Source organism: Melanostigma gelatinosum (genome assembly GCF_949748355.1).
Source record: "Melanostigma gelatinosum genome assembly, chromosome: 1".
NCBI classification, from domain to species: Eukaryota; Metazoa; Chordata; class Actinopteri; order Perciformes; family Zoarcidae; genus Melanostigma; species Melanostigma gelatinosum.
In genome coordinates this window covers 26,554,905-26,571,425 of record NC_136634.1, presented here as the reverse complement: position 1 = coordinate 26,571,425, position 16,521 = coordinate 26,554,905, and the positions used below count along the sequence as shown (strand labels likewise).

At 48.7% G+C, this 16,521-nt stretch overlaps 1 protein-coding gene across 1 annotated transcript in view; it reads right to left on the bottom strand.

The window, feature by feature from the left end:
- Positions 1-2,874: 2,874 nt before the first annotated feature.
- The window catches only part of LOC306775081 (rho family-interacting cell polarization regulator 1-like), a gene marked incomplete at its 5' end in the record, with an annotated part of 107,218 nt that continues 93,571 nt past the window's right edge, over positions 2,875-16,521 (bottom strand). Inside the window, 8 exons of the mRNA XM_079265305.1 lie at positions 2,875-3,311; positions 3,618-3,708; positions 3,799-3,882; positions 7,524-7,720; positions 8,797-8,955; positions 9,025-9,186; positions 10,532-10,667; positions 12,069-12,180. Coding sequence (XP_079121431.1) covers positions 3,214-3,311; positions 3,618-3,708; positions 3,799-3,882; positions 7,524-7,720; positions 8,797-8,955; positions 9,025-9,186; positions 10,532-10,667; positions 12,069-12,180 — 1,039 coding nt within the window. The 3' untranslated portion in view covers positions 2,875-3,213. The remainder of the gene's footprint in view (positions 3,312-3,617; positions 3,709-3,798; positions 3,883-7,523; positions 7,721-8,796; positions 8,956-9,024; positions 9,187-10,531; positions 10,668-12,068; positions 12,181-16,521) is intronic.

Genomic DNA, 16,521 nt, shown 5'->3' with positions numbered 1-16,521 from the left:
GTGTTCTCATTGCACAGCTACTGTCTTCCTCAGTTGCTCTGCATCCAGTGCAGCTTGTTTTAAGTAGAGCTTTTATCCAATCAGATCTCACCTCTGTGTCTCTAGGTAGAACAGAGCCAGAGGCCTGCAGACTCACAAGTGCATCATGTGCACTTTAAGTGAATGGGGACGATATTGTTGATTGTCACAGTGTTCAACCAATCAGATCTTTAGTTTGACATGTTGGGCGTATTCTTTGACGTGTCAGAGCTGCTAGCTGGCCTATAATGACGTCAGCATTAGCACGCAGCTCAGTGTCCAGGTGCAGCTCTGCAGTGTGTGCAGCGTGTGCTGTGATTGGTCAGTGGGCGAGCACGTGACTATCGTGAAACGAAACTTAAAGTAGCCATCAGAGGCTTAGTCGGAGTAGTGAGAGTTCAAATTGAAAGATATGGAAGAAATTATGACATTATTAGCATTTTGCTTGGTGTCGATTATTATTATTTTAGCGAGCTTTGTTTTGTGTGGATGATGGAGTTTGTCTTTAAGTCAACTGCGTTTGTTTCCTCCAGTGTGCAGCAGAATGTGTGTTAGCGCTGCAGTGTTGCTGGATTGATTTGTTGCTTTGTTGTCGTATGAAAATGTGTGACTCTTATTGTGAGTTTGTTCTTGTTATTGTGTTGATTACATTGATTCTGACTATATGCATCATTGTCCGTTAATGACGAAGCATCCGTCGTCGCGGGGTTATGGACGGACATCTTCTCTGGTTGGGGTTTTGTTTTCTTTAACAAAGCAGGAATGATGGTCTGTAGGAATAATGGTCTGTAGGAATAATGGTCTGCAGGAATAATGGTCTGTAGGAATAATGGTCTGTAGGAATGATGGTCTGCAGGAATGATGGTCTGGAGGAATGATGGTCTGGAGGAATGATGGTCTGTAGGAATGATGGTCTGTAGGAATGATGGTCTGTAGGAATGATGGTCTGGAGGAATGATGGTCTGTAGGAATGGTCGTCTGTAGGAATGATGGTCTGGAGGAATAATGGTCTGTAGGAATGATGGTCTGGAGCAGCGGTTCCCAAACTTTTTAGGCCGCGCACCCCCTTCTACATCCCGACCGGGTTCGCGCACCCCCCCCCCCCCATTAAAAAAAAAAAAAAAAAAAAGACGCAACAGAGCCTTTTAAGCCTTCATAGCCGCATAAGAATCGGACCAATGAGAGAACAGTTTGCTCGCGCGTGGCATTTGTTTACAAGATTTAGTCCGCTGTTAAATGTTGCAGTGTGAACACAAACCGAACAAAGGAGCAACTGCAACATTGTATCATATTAATCCCTGAATCGGAACAAAGCAAACGAACTGAAGGTGTGAAAACGCCCTGAAACACTGCAACAAAGTTTCAATAACTTTCAGTGACACAAGGCGTCACTTTTAAAGAGCAATACGGATGTGAGGACACACGCACAGGCTCAGAGGCAGATTATCACATTTAATTTACAATTAATGAGCGACTAATGTAGCCAGGATGTCTTCGGACAAAGCATCGATGCGGCGCGACACAGTGTTGTTGTTTGCTTCTTTCTCCCCAATCATACATTCCACCATCTCTCTGGCAGCTGGCAAGCTCACGTCTTCGGCGATTGTGTGCGGTAGCCCCTTTCTCGCTATTCTGTAACCAGATATGAAGCCCGTAGTGCGTCATTTATAGACCCAACACATGAATGAGACTACAGTTGTTTTGGCTGTTTTGTAACTCCTCCAATTTCGATATAAACAATGTAAGGGGCTTTTGACTTGCACTGGCATGCTTGGTGTTCAGGTGGCGACGTAAATAAGAGCTTCAGACTGTTAGCCAGAACCTCGCTGCACACCACGCACTGTGGCTTTGGGGAATCTGCGTTGCCAATACAAGTGAAGCCCAGACACAGATACTTTTCATCATATTTCCTCTTTTTTTCCCAGTCTGATGCTCACTCTCGTTTCCTCTTTTTCACCTTGACTCCGCGATGGGCCGATGTGCTCCCGATTTGTCTGTGCAATCCCTTCCTCCTTCCTCCGTCTCATCTTCCTCTGACTCGATTTCTTCTCCCGGTCGCTCCCCACGCACCTCTCCGTTCCCCTCGCCTCCGATTCCTCTCTCTCTCTCTGTCCCTCTCCTCTTTTATGACTGATAGCTTCAGATGTCCCACCTGACAGTTTTTAAATTAAAATTACATTTTTTTTTTATATTTAATATTATTACACCATCAGACCGCCATTACACTTTTCCTCTCGCGCACCCCCTAGAGGCAGCTCGCGCACCCCCAGGGGTGCGCGCACCCCACTTTGGGAATCCCTGGTCTGGAGGAATGATGGTCTGGAGGAATAATGGTCTGGAGGAATGATGGTCTGGAGGAATGATGGTCTGTAGGAATGATGGTCTGTAGGAATGATGGTCTGTAGGAATGATGGTCTGTAGGAATGATGGTCTGTAGGAATGATGGTCTGGAGGAATGATGGTCTGGAGGAATGATGGTCTGGAGGAATGATGGTCTGGAGGAATGGGGATGTGAGGTGATTTCTGATGTATGTCCATAAAGAATAAGATATGTCGTTGTTATAAAGACTTAAATTGGAAAAGAGACGTCTGCAAATCAGCGCATCGTTGTTTCTTGAAGGTAAATCAGGTTCCCAGTGCAAACACTTCGTGCTTCGTTCAATCATTCGGTCCTAAAGGTTGTAAAATGCACTAACAGCTGAATCCAGTTGTTGTCCGTTCATGTGGATGAGGCGGGGGGGGGGGCAACGGCTAAAGGGAACGCTATTTGGTGGTCAAAGGTCGTGTGACATCATAAAACACATCATATGCCAATTAGGACAATTTACCACAAATATGTGACAGGATGAAGTGAAGTGATGACATCTTACACAGACATGGACGTAAACTACAACCTGAGTGGTTAGTGGACGTATACGAGCGTGAGACAGAGAGTGAGGCTTCAGTATGGATCCTAATGACTTCACAAACAAATGTATCAGTTCAGAATATGTATATTTTCTCCACACGTTGATGAACACAAAGCGGTATGTTTGTAGCTGACTGGCTTTAAATGTCTGCTCAGTGTAAAGTAGAGCTGCTGTTCTCCATGTGAGTGTTACTGCAGCCTCTCCAACAGTGTATGTACTGTATATGTGTGTGTGCGTGTGTGTGCATGTGTGCGTGCGTGTGTGTGCATGTGTGTTTGTGTGTGTGTTAGAAGGCGGTGCTGGCCATGCTTCCTGGAGAGAAGAGCCTCGGGATGCTGTCCTGAGACGTCTCCACGTGTCTGTAGGCCATCTTCCCTTCCTCACCTGCTCCACGCAGTTTAATGAAGAAGAAAAAGAAAAGAAGGAAAGTGGGATGAAAGAACGGACACATGAATGAATGAATGCGTTGATCCGCTCCACAGACATTTGTGTTGGACTAAGTTCAAACATGATGTATGTTTCTGATTTCTGCTGCATTATGGTCGTATGAAAAAAATGGAAAAAGGATGAAATAAAATACAGAACAGCAATGCTAGCTGGATTCTAGTTTGAGTAAATGTAAAGTGCATCATCATAGATAACACATGTCTGTTGAGCTGTCATTGTGAGGAAGAGGAGCGTTGTTGTTACCGAGCACCAGCAGCGCTTGTTTGGCAGCATCTCGGACTTCGTCCTTGTCCGTTCGACAAAGATACACCAGCTGGTCAATACTCTCTTTGGCCTGGAACCACAGCAGGTGGAGTACAGCGGTCAGCGTGATGAGGACATATACACATGAACAGATGTAGGGAACAGCTGTATGTGTGCGTACCTTGAGACAAGCTAAGGCCTTGCATCCGCACACTCTGGTGTCCACGTCCTGGTCCTCCAGCAGCTCCAAACAGCTGACCAGAGCCTGAGGAGGAGGATGGACAGCGGTGACACGTCTGCACTACAGGTCACTATGTGCTGTGGCTCTCCTGGTGAAGGAACACCTCAGAGACAGGAGGGATGGGTTCCTGTCCTATGAACTCCTGAGTGTAGCTGTAAACGTGACCCATGCCTGCATCTATGAGTAGAACCAACAGCACGCTGTAGTGCATCAGTGTCTGTGTGACCACTGGCAGATTCAGTCATATTCCATATATTATATCGGTCCTAGGATCAGGCAGGAAGTTCTTCCTGAATGCAGTGGACCCTGGACGCCGTCCTCAGATGTGGGACGGTTCTGTGTGAGGCCCAGCTGTTCACGGGGTGTCTTTGCCTTGTTGGAGCCAAATCAATACTTTCTTCAATCGATCTATTTGTAGCAGTATTGCTTTATATGCAGACTGATAAGAAGTGATGTCAGTACAGACAAGGCAAAAATAACATTTACTGTATATAAATAGTCAGTCACATCGATACGCTGCTGACTCATGGTTATAAAGAGGACTAAGATTAATATCTAAGTTATCAGAGTGATAAACACAGCAGGATACCTTAAAGGGGACATATCATGAAGACCTCTTGTGTGTATCTGTGTTTATTTATTTATTTATTCATTATACTATATACCCTGACTGGTAAACATGTGATTCAACAAGCCCTCCAGCCGAGTACAGCCGAGTCTCTCCAGCCGAGTCTCTCCAGCCGAGTCCCTCCAGCCGAGTCTCTCCAGCCGAGTCTCTCCAGCCGAGTCCCTCCAGCCGAGTCTCTCCAGCCGAGTCCTCCTGCTGAGTACCTCCAGCCGAGTCTCTCCAGCCGAGTCCCTCCAGCCGAGTCCCTCCAGCCGAGTCTCTCCAGCCGAGTACCTCCAGCCGAGTCCCTCCAGCCGAGTACAGCCGAGTCCCTCCAGCCGAGTCCCTCCAGCCGAGTCCCTCCAGCCGACTCCTCCAGCCGAGTACAGCCGAGTCCCTCCAGCAGAGTACAGCCGAGTCCCTCCAGCCGAGTACCTCCAGCCGAGTCCCTCCAGCAGAGTACCTCCAGCCGAGTCCCTCCAGCCGAGTACAGCCGAGTCCCTCCAGCCGAGTACAGCCGAGTCTCTCCAGCCGAGTACCTCCAGCCGAGTCCCTCCAGCCGAGTCTCTCCAGCCGAGTCTCTCCAGCCGAGTCCCTCCAGCCGAGTCTCACCAGCCGAGTCCCTCCAGCCGAGTCTCTCCAGCCGAGTCCCTCCAGCCGAGTACAGCCGAGTCTCTCCAGCCGAGTCCCTCCAGCCGAGTACAGCCGAGTCCCTCCAGCCGAGTACAGCCGAGTCTCTCCAGCCGAGTACCTCCAGCCGAGTCCCTCCAGCCGAGTCTCTCCAGCCGAGTCTCTCCAGCCGAGTCCCTCCAGCCGAGTCTCTCCAGCCGAGTCCCTCCAGCCGAGTCTCTCCAGCCGAGTCCCTCCAGCCGAGTACAGCCGAGTCTCTCCAGCCGAGTCCCTCCAGCCGAGTACAGCCGAGTCTCTCCAGCCGAGTACCTCCAGCCGAGTCCCTCCAGCCGAGTCTCTCCAGCCGAGTCTCTCCAGCCGAGTCCCTCCAGCCGAGTCCCTCCAGCCGAGTACAGCCGAGTCCCTCCAGCCGAGTACAGCCGAGTCTCTCCAGCCGAGTACCTCCAGCCGAGTCCCTCCAGCCGAGTCTCTCCAGCCGAGTCTCTCCAGCCGAGTCCCTCCAGCCGAGTCTCTCCAGCCGAGTCCCTCCAGCCGAGTCTCTCCAGCCGAGTCCCTCCAGCCGAGTCTCTCCAGCCGAGTCCCTCCAGCCGAGTCCCTCCAGCCGAGTCCCTCCAGCCGAGTCTCTCCAGCCGAGTCCCTCCAGCCGAGTACAGCCGAGTCCCTCCAGCCGAGTACAGCCGCGTCCCTCCAGCCGAGTCCCTCCAGCCGAGTCCCTCCAGCCGAGTACCTCCAGCCGAGTACCTCCAGCCGAGTCCCTCCTGCCGAGTACAGCCGAGTACCTCCAGCCGAGTACCTCCAGCCGAGTCTCTCCAGCCGAGTCCCTCCAGCCGAGTCCCTCCAGCCGAGTCTCTCCAGCCGAGTCTCTCCAGCCGAGTCCCTCCAGCCGAGTCTCTCCAGCCGAGTCCCTCCAGCCGAGTCTCTCCAGCCGAGTCCCTCCAGCCGAGTCTCTCCAGCCGAGTCCCTCCAGCCGAGTCCCTCCAGCCGAGTCCCTCCAGCCGAGTCTCTCCAGCCGAGTCCCTCCAGCCGAGTACAGCCGAGTCCCTCCAGCCGAGTACAGCCGCGTCCCTCCAGCCGAGTCCCTCCAGCCGAGTCCCTCCAGCCGAGTACCTCCAGCCGAGTACCTCCAGCCGAGTACAGCCGAGTACCTCCAGCCGAGTACCTCCAGCCGAGTCCCTCCAGCCGAGTCTCTCCAGCCGAGTCCCTCCAGCCGAGTCCCTCCAGCCGAGTCCCTCCAGCCGAGTCTCTCCAGCCGAGTACAGCCGAGTCCCTCCAGCCGAGTCTCTCCAGCCGAGTCCCTCCAGCCGAGTACAGCCGAGTCCCTCCAGCCGAGTACAGCCGAGTCTCTCCAGCCGAGTACCTCCAGCCGAGTCCCTCCAGCCGAGTCTCTCCAGCCAAGTACAGCCGAGTCCCTCCAGCCGAGTCCTCCAGCCGAGTACCTCCAGCCGAGTCTCTCCAGCCGAGTACCTCCAGCCGAGTCCCTCCAGCCGAGTACAGCCGAGTCCCTCCAGCCGAGTACAGCCGAGTCCCTCCAGCCGAGTACAGCCGCGTCCCTCCAGCCGAGTCCCTCCAGCCGAGTCCCTCCAGCCGAGTCCCTCCAGCCGAGTACCTCCAGCCGAGTCCCTCCTGCCGAGTACAGCCGAGTACCTCCAGCCGAGTACCTCCAGCCGAGTCCCCCCAGCCGAGTCTCTCCAGCCGAGTCCCTCCTGCCGAGTACAGCCGAGTACCTCCAGCCGAGTACCTCCAGCCGAGTCTCTCCAGCCGAGGGCTGGAGAATATGAATGAGTTCATAGCGACCGCTGCAGCTGCAGCCTGTGGAGCTCTCAGGAGAGTCCGTTTAACTCCACTGCTCACATGAGTGGACAGAGACTAGAGGGCCAGTGACATTAGCCGGGTTAGTTAAGCTCAACTGACCACAATCTGTGTCAAACTGTATTGCGACATTGTTCAACTAAAGCCCGTCTGTGGTTTAAACATTTCATTTACGACGGGATCACCGAACGTGTTGTTGAGCAGAAGAAAATAAAACGACAGCATTCATCCTGACTCAGCAATAAGTAACCCTTTAAGAGTGTATATCACTACAATCACATGTCCGGTGTGCTTTACACAGCACCAGCTGCAGGGAGGCATTCTGCACTGATGTTTCCATATTTACAGAGTTGAACAGAACTGCTTCCTTGGTGGAGGTGAGAGCATCTCTAGTGAAGTAGTGAGTCATCATTATGGATCTCCCATATTTCTTTAGGAGTCCGTTCACACTGACAGAAGCTAATATACAGACCTGAGGATGAGCACAAGTCTCCTTGAAACAGTACAATCAGAGAAACATGCTCAGTGTCAGAGTCAAAAAGAACACAATTTAGTAGAAGAAGAATACGTGAGAGATATTCTTCTCTTAGTGTTTCCAGTAGGTCCCATGTCCTCTCACCTGCTCTCTCTGTCGGGGCTGTGCAGCCAAGCCCCTCAGCACAGAGCTGGCAGATGCCGACACTTTGCCACGTGGGTCTTTCAGTAGTTTGGCCACAGCGTGAAGCCCCTCTCTCCTCAGGCTGCACTCTGCAGGACGCCGCAGAGCGTGCACGATCACCTCCTGGTCACATGTCGCCAGGCTCTGCACCAACCACACTGTTGGAGGGAGCTTATCGTCACCAATCAGAAGCCTTGTCTGCATTCATTAAAGGTAGGGTTGGCATCCTGACAGTTATCAATGAATCAAATAAAAAGAAAAGAAAAGTACGCGAGTTACGTGAATAAAACATCAACATGACGTTTGGTGTGACGTGGGGAATGAACCTCTGTATACTGGCTGAGAGGGTGCTGGGTGTTGCAGCCGTCCACCTTCCCTCCTGCCGGCCCAGTGTGTGATTCAGAGATATTTATTCGTCCTCGTTCATGATTACGTGCATAACATATGAAAAAATTTTGCGCGATAGCTACGAATTACGGCGCATTATTTTTCGAAGGTATATCTACGAACGTTGGATCAGACCAGCTGGCACATGGTGGTTGTTTACGTTGATAATGATCATGTTGTGGGAGTGGCTCTGGAGAGAGGCCTGAAGGGACAAGCAGCTGACTTGGTGACTTTCTCTCTAGATTTAGTGAATCTTTGAGCTACTTTAATTCTACAGAGAGCTGGCAGCACTGAGCTGGTCTTTAGTGGGATGGTTTTAAATCTATTGTACTCTTGCTAGTTAGTCAACACTACCGAAGCTAGCGTGAAGCTTGGTGCGGGTGCGTTACGCTTGGTGTTGGTGTGTTAAGGTTGGTGCGGGTGCGTTACACTTGGTGCGGGTGCGTTGCGCTCGGTGCGGGTGCATACGCTCGGTGCGGGTACGTTACGCTTGGTGTTGGTGTGTTAAGGTTGGTGCGGGTGCGTTGCGCTCGGTGCGGGTGCATACGCTCGGTGCGGGTACGTTACGCTTGGTGTTGGTGTGTTAAGGTTGGTGCGGGTGCGTTACACTTGGTGCGGGTGCGTTACGCTCGGTGGTGGTACGTTACGCTCGGTGCGGGTGCGTTACGCTCGCTGCGGGTGCGTTATGCTCGCTGCGGGTGCGTTACGCTCGGTGTTGGTGCGTTACGCTCGGTGTTGGTGCGTTACGCTCGGTGCGGGTGCGTTACGCTCGGTGCGGGTATGTTACGCTCGGTGCGGGTACGTTACGCTTGGTGCGGGTGCGATACGCTTGGTGCGGGTGCGATACCTTCTTCTGCCAGCTCGGTGATGAGTGTTTCCATGTCTATAATGCCGTTGGCCTCAAAGTAACTCCACAGCTGGAACAGCGTCACCATCACTCCGTCTTTGCTGTCACCCCGCCGTGGTAACCTCTGGTCCAGCACCCGCTCGACCAGTCTCAGGAGCACTGGACAAACACACACACACAGCTGTTAACATCGCACACACACACTAACATGTCCAGATGTGGTCGTACCTGTGTCGGCCATGTTGCCAGCCCTCTCGGGCAGAATCCCGGAGTAGAGTGTAGACAGTGTAACCAGGAAGCTCTCAGCAGACACGCTGTACACGCTGCCCTGCCCCACACACTGCTGCCACAGTGACTCAGCACCCAGGCACAGGCCCAGCTGTGGTATCACTGTGACGGAGGACGAGAGGACGGAGAGACAAGAGAGAAAAGGTCAGAGGGAGTCTTTTATGTGTGGATCAACTTACTAAAGTTTCACCTTTGCAGACGGAGACTTCACAGAAACACTAACACGGACAACAGAAACCAACGAGGGATCTGGTTGAAGCAAACAGAAACCAACATGTAGTCTATCAATCCAATAGGTTGCTCTCATTGCTGACGTCTGATCAACCCTGACCACATTAGCAAATGTACTTCATGACTATGATAACTAGTCACGACAGCGTGTGGCTGGTACTGCTTCACTCCGTCAGTCTGTGTGTGTCATTATGTGGTCCTGCAGACACCGACTGTGGACAGATGTTCCAACACGATAGAGTCAAAAGCACACAAGACGCACTCACGGAACTCTACAGGCGTGTATCTGAGATGAAGGTGTGGTCCGAGAGAGGGCGACGGAGGTATGAGGGCAGGAAGTCTAGGTTGATTTTGATGACGTGTGTAAAATCCTGCAGCATTCTGATAGAAGTGGTGCTATAGCACCACGATACACTGAAACAGCTGTTACTTACAGAGCTGACTGTTCAGCACAGCTGTCCATCACTAGTCCTGTTTCATCCAGTTGTCTAGTTGAATTTGAAGCAAACAATGTTTTGTGGCGTTCCTGTAAATTAGTCAAGTTGTAATTGTGCTTTCATGTCAGCCAGTATTGCTTCATGCTGCCTGAGACAAAGACAAACACATCAACTGATTCAAGGGCTGCCAGCAGCAGAAACAGCTGATCAGTCATGTGACTCAGGGCAGCACTCAGAGATGAGTCAGAAGTTATTTGGTTAAGTTTCCATGATCTGTTGCACACTCCATACAGTTTTCTATAATGCAAAACTTCAAATGCGTTACTTTGTGTATTTTGATTAGAATCCAGATGAACGTGTAGAGTAAAGAAACGGTGAAGAGTTCCCGTTATGAAGTATCACGTTTAGTGGACGTGTGCTCTCTTGTTTGTGTTTTCTTGTAGTTGAATGAGTTTTGATCCGCTACATATTTGATCTTACAGCCGATGTTCAGCAGTGACCAACAGAACAATACTCTGGATAATCCTGTTGTCCAGTTAATACAAATGATGCATCACTTAATGCTAGTTAGCTGACCTGCTACCAGGCTCATCTTATCAGACAGGAAGCAGCATGCAGTGTGTGGGTCACTGAACAGCGGGCAGCAACTTATCAGTTTGACCAACATCATGCGAGGACACATGGAGGGCTCAGACATGAAGGTCCGGGTTCCTCTTGTGTGACACTACTGTGATGGATGCTGATCAGCGGTCCAGACACACTGTAGACTCCAGCGCTACCTTCAGCAGGCGCTCTGAGGCGTCTCGGGTTGTCCTTGGCGATGCGTCGGATCATCTCCAGGACTCGAGCCTCCCTCAGCAGTCTGTCCAAGGCGTACATCTCCCCACAGCGCAGCGGACCGAACATACCCAGACACTGCAGACAAGATGTCACATATCACTCATGGGCTCCACCGTGTTGGTGATGACGGTTCCTTTACCAGAGAACACACCAGTCTGATGTAGTGTTCACACAGAACACCTAGATCAGGGGTGTCAAACATACGGCCCGCGGGCCAGATGTAAAGTTAGATTTGATTGTAAAAATATCCCCATCGTCGAAATTATGAGATAGAAAGTCATAACTATGAAATAGAAAGTCAAAATTATGAGATACTTAAACACATGTGACATGTAAATGTATTGTGAGCACATTGAAGACTACTTTAAACGTGGCTTTAAAACACATTAAATACTTCACGTGGGATTGTGCAAACGCACCCTTGAAAGGATTTTAAGCATTGAACAAAGTTATTATAATAACTTGTGTTTGATATTTGTCTTTCTTATTGTCTTTAACAGTTTGATCTTTGATAGAGTAATGTGGGTTTATTAACCCTAAATTAAAAGGATTTATGTTATAATAACAGAAATGTGCTTAAATATATTTTTACATTTATATAACTACATGTACAATATTTTAACACTTGAATAAACAACAATCAAATGCAGAGACAGTTATTTAACAATATGTTAGGAGTAGTTACAGTTACAACCGGCCCTTTGAGGCGACCGTGATGCTGATGTGGGCCGGAGTGAAGAGGAGTTTGAGAGCCCTGCTCTAGATGGTGACTAACTGCTACCACCTCTCTGCTACCACAGTAGTTCAACTACAACTAGAACTGCTAAAGCTACTTTTTAAAGATGTATTACTTTGACTTACTATGGATTTCCACAAGTTGCAAAAGCATTTAACCTCCTTTTAAAAATGAATGCCAGCCACTTCATACTCCAAATGATGCCAGATAATCAGAAATGTGTAAAAAATACTTCTACTTTAATACTTGAACTACTGTAAACACAGCCGTAACAAGCAGTAACAAGTACAGCTGCTTTTCTTCACAACAGAACTTCAAGTTCAACTCCTTGAATAGTGTAGTGATGAATGAGATCACTCTCCTCTCTCTGTCTATGAGGTGCTGCTCATGTCTGAGATGGAAGCTTGACATTCTGAAATCAAGCAACTTTTACTTTGAAGGCGAGCTGTCTCTGCTTCTGACTCTCGACTTCCTTTACGTAGCAGAATGACATGAACACAAGGAGCCCAATGAGACGAGGTAATACCCCGAAACTGACATTGTTCATACAACGTGAACAATGGAACATGAATCATACTTCATGCACGGACCTTTTACCCAAGACAAGAGCAACAATAAGAAACCGTTGGTGAAGTTAAGAGGGGATTTGTTGTTATTGCTGCCTGCATGAGGCCCTTTGTCCCATGAGCATGCGCTCTGAGCAGCTGGAGGCCTGAGACGACATAAGAACAGTGTCCTACCAACAGCTGAGTACTGCAGTTCTCCAGGTGGACCAGCAGGGAGCGGTCTAAAGTGGTGCAGCCTGTGGTGAGGGGAGAGGTGGGGCTGTCCCAGCCTCTGTCCTGCAGAGACCTGCAGACACACAAGAGGCACTTTCAATGACATGATCAGTGTTATGATTACGCGAACACCGTTAGTGTCAGGATCCAAGTTCACTTCAGTTTATTCATGCTTCTGTGTCCCTCAGTGGGGAATTAGTCACTCAGCAAACACAGACACATAGAAAACAGGCAACACATAATCAACTAACATGATGTAAAACCAGGGTTACAGTAGTGGCACAAACTGAACATTATCACACACACTTCAGCCATACTTATGTTCCCAAACAGACGCGGAGTAACTCTGTTTGTACTGTTGGAGGACACGTCCACACATGAGCAGCACATCGCTCGGCTGCAGAGTCACAACAAACTGGTGGTTCGCAGAAGTCCGCATAGAGCCCACGTGCGCTGACCCTGTACGTCACGCTGACCCTAGTGGACCCTTGCAGACTTGCAAATGCTTAAAGTATGACTTTGGCTTAAAGAGACAATCCTTAAGATTTCAGTCGGGTGGAATTTCTGTTGGAGTGAAAACAAAGATGTTGAGCTCAGCGTTTAGCTGCCTGGATTCCAGACTAACATGCTAGTTTAATAATTTTGTCTGTATGTACCCTGGAGGCAAACTCCGATTCTGAAAAATGCCTCATGTGTTAAAGCTGCATTGTCTCTAGTGTCCACCAGGGGGCGACTCCTCTGGTTGTATAGAAGTCTATGAGAAAATTGCTCTACTTCTCTCTTGATTTATTACCTCAGTAAACATTGTAAACATGAGTTTATGGTCTCAATCTCTAGTTTCAAGTCTTCTTCAATACATCATGATGTTCATTTAGTACATTATGGTCCATTTAGAGTCACACAGACTATAAAGCAGGGGATGCTTTAGGGCGGGGCTACATGGTGATTGACAGGTCTCTATACAGCGTCTCTACGTCACTCCTCCTCAGTCCAAATATGGTGACGTACGTTCACTGGTTGCAAAAGAAACACGATAGCGACGGCCACAACGAGGATTCAAAACATCGGTCCACAAGATAATGGTGATGTCACGACGTCCACGTCTTATACACACACTGGGGTTCACACAGCACCTTTATGGAGATGTCACCACAGACATGTCACCCAGTTCATAATACTGCAAATATATAAATATTGCAATACTTTCATCAGTGGGCTCAATCACATTTATGTTACTGCCTTCAGTGAAAGATAGTGACTTAACAGACATTTATTTCAATGAAGATCTTCAAGATTGTCACTTTAAACTGAATGTTTGTGTGTTACAGGTGTCGCTGAGCATCCTGTAGCTCTGTCCTCAGGGCAGCAGCTCCAGTGAATACCTTCACTCACAACTGGTCTTGATTGGCCAGCTGTGCAGAGTTACTCTACCAACCCAAACTACCAGAACCTCATTTAGATGCATTAGTAATGCCGGCGGCATGGCTCGAGGTCTGCCGGTCGGTCTGCCCACCACTGTGGTTTGGGTTAAACATCATCGGATGGATGAAGATGAAGTTTTGTACAGACTTTCATGGTCCCCTGAAGAGCGTTTTTTAAAGGGCCACCATGAGGGTTGAGTCCCAACATGTTCGCCGTCACTTTTCCTCTAGCGCCGTCATCAGGTCAGCTTTTAAAATGATCAATACTTTGGTTTATGAATACATAAATTAAATTCTCATCACCCTCAGCTGTAGTCAGTGTTAGCATGCTAACAATGTGTTAGCATTTTGCTCCCTGCACTACGTGGCTGAATCTTAGTCTTGTTGAATTTACATTGCCAATATTGAATATTTGACCATATTCATGTTTAAGAAGACCTTCAGGCTTAAGGCATCACTAATGGTGATGGAATGATCCAGTAAACTGGGTTAGAATTTATACTCACTCAGAGTGAGTGAAGTAAAAATAATGAATAAAGTTCTTAGTCATTATAAAATTGTAACTAAACAACTTTCGAAAACTATTTTTAGCAATAAATGAGATGACATTTTTAACTTAAGATATCACAGGGTACGACACTATACACAACAAGACATGGAGAGAATCAGCCATCAAGCCAAGAGAAATGAGCAGGAAGTTATGAAAACACACGTTTTTCCAGCTCTCTGAGCTGCAAACAGCAGTTTAATTAACAGAGCGGTGATGGTGCAACCCGGCTCCACGAGATGGCAGCAAGACTCTTCAATAACAGGAGCGAGAGGAGACTGGACGTCTGCTGGCTGGGAACAAATGAAGCTGAAACACGGCGGGGGGGGGGGGGGGGGGGGGAAATCGGCTCCAGTGAAAGGCCTCAGGAGTCTGTGGCGATGCAGGTGACCCACCCGACCTGTCTTGAAACACGGACCAAGGAGTCTAACGCACGGTGACAACGAAGAGACCTGATCAAGCACAAGGTAAAGAAACAGCAGCAGTGTTTAGTGTCTCTGTGGGTTCTTTCCATAGTCACACATTTCTAATTACAATCTGAGCCTTCAGCGGCTACTACAACACTGGAAGTGAACATATATTGACGTGAGGAGTTGCCCCAGTGATGACATTGACACCTGTCTCTCCCTCAATACTATACTGAACCAATTTCAAAAATTGTTGTCCCCATTAATAAACATGAAAAGATGTGAAAATAGTGTCCTGGTTGAAAAATAGTGAAGTTACCCTCTAAGGCAGGGGTCTCCAACTGGCGGACCCAGGACCTAAAGTCGATAGTTTGGAATCATACATATTAGGCAGCGAGTTCATACTTTAACCGGCGCACTTTAATCAGACGTTACGGTACTTGTTCAGCGGTGCAGGTCACACGACCAATGCGGTGTAAATCACATCACGTGATGCAGCTCAGCCAATGAGTGTTCTGACAAGTTTCCTGACTCGAGCGAGGTTTACACACCGTGACACACGGGGGAGAGACGAGGAAATAGAAACAGCAGGAATATTGCGCCGATCAGAGAAGTTATCTCACATGACGTTCTCCAAAAAGAGAAACGTGTTCAGAGAGAATATAATTTATAAGCATGAATGAACAGACTCATATGTTAATTCTTCCCACAGGCAGTTAAATCCAGCATGTCTCATATGTTCAGAAACCGTAACTGCTGATAAAAGCGGCAAATGAAGCGCACTACGAGACAAAGCACAACTCTCTTGAACAAATGTACCCACTCACATCTACATGAAGACACAGAAAATAAACCTAAGAGCCCAAAATTATCAGAATCTAACACATGAATTCACTGTCCCAACAATGATGTTACAGAGAGGATAGAGCTGAAACAAGTAGTTTAATAACCACAGATAAAGTTGTTAGATCCTGGAGTACTTCTGGCCCGATACGGGGCTACTTACTGACTCAGCTCTCTATTAAAAGATTGTCGAGCTGGTGTTCTTGCGGGGGAACTCGCCTGGCTCTTCTAACTGCCGTTACTCCCGACGTCTACCCTGCTTCCTCCGGTCTGAGCGCGCTCGGCCGAGAGACCAGTCCTGGCCCCGGGCGCTCCCACCAGTTGCGTCGGTTATGGCAGCTTCCCTCTTATGGATCCGTGCTCTTGGTAAATGCCAGGTTAGGTTTTAACGGCTAGGATTACTTCTTTCTAAAACTGTAAGGGATTGTTAAGTGGATTCGGTCTCTAGGATAACCTTACAGAACTCAGTTGTTACATACAATGGCTTTAACTTTTTACTGCCACGAGGAACTTTTTACTACTTGAGCAAATGAATGCACTTGAGAAATTTACTTTAAATGCAGATTAGATATTTATTGCAGGTTATATTTAGTTAGTTTGCAAGGGTTAAGCTACAGCTCTCATTAAACGTTACTACACTTGATTCTTCTTCAGATTATACTCATTAGTTTTAGATGCCGAGACGGCTCGGTTGGAGCTGGATCTTCAATGGTGCGATGAAAAGGTTCTTTTGGAGTTGTTAGGAGCGAAGGTCCGGCCGGACCCTCGGGCTCCTCCTGCTCTCGCAGCGAAGTTCGGCCAACAGTCCTCAAAACTCAGTACAAAGTCTTTCTAGGGCTGCCGCGTTTTCTCCGTTGTCCAGTTGTTAAGAGTCGAGCAGTGGGGAGAGGAAAATCTCCGTCTTTAAATCTTATTGTCCACGAACAGCGGTCTTCTTTTCGTGAACAGAGACGAAGTCCTCGATGCTTCAGTTGCGATCGTCCGTATCTTCTTCTCAGAGCACTTAGACGGCTCTCGTGTAGAAATCCCAGTTTGCCGCTTGCAAGCGTCTCCTTTTATCCATCATTTGGGCTGTCTGTTCTGCCCCCTCCTATCCAACACATGATCTCATTCCCCCACCCACTTGAGTGGGCGTTTGGTTCTGGACATGTCTAGACAAGTCCAGACAAGTTCAGACTTATCCTATATTATATATG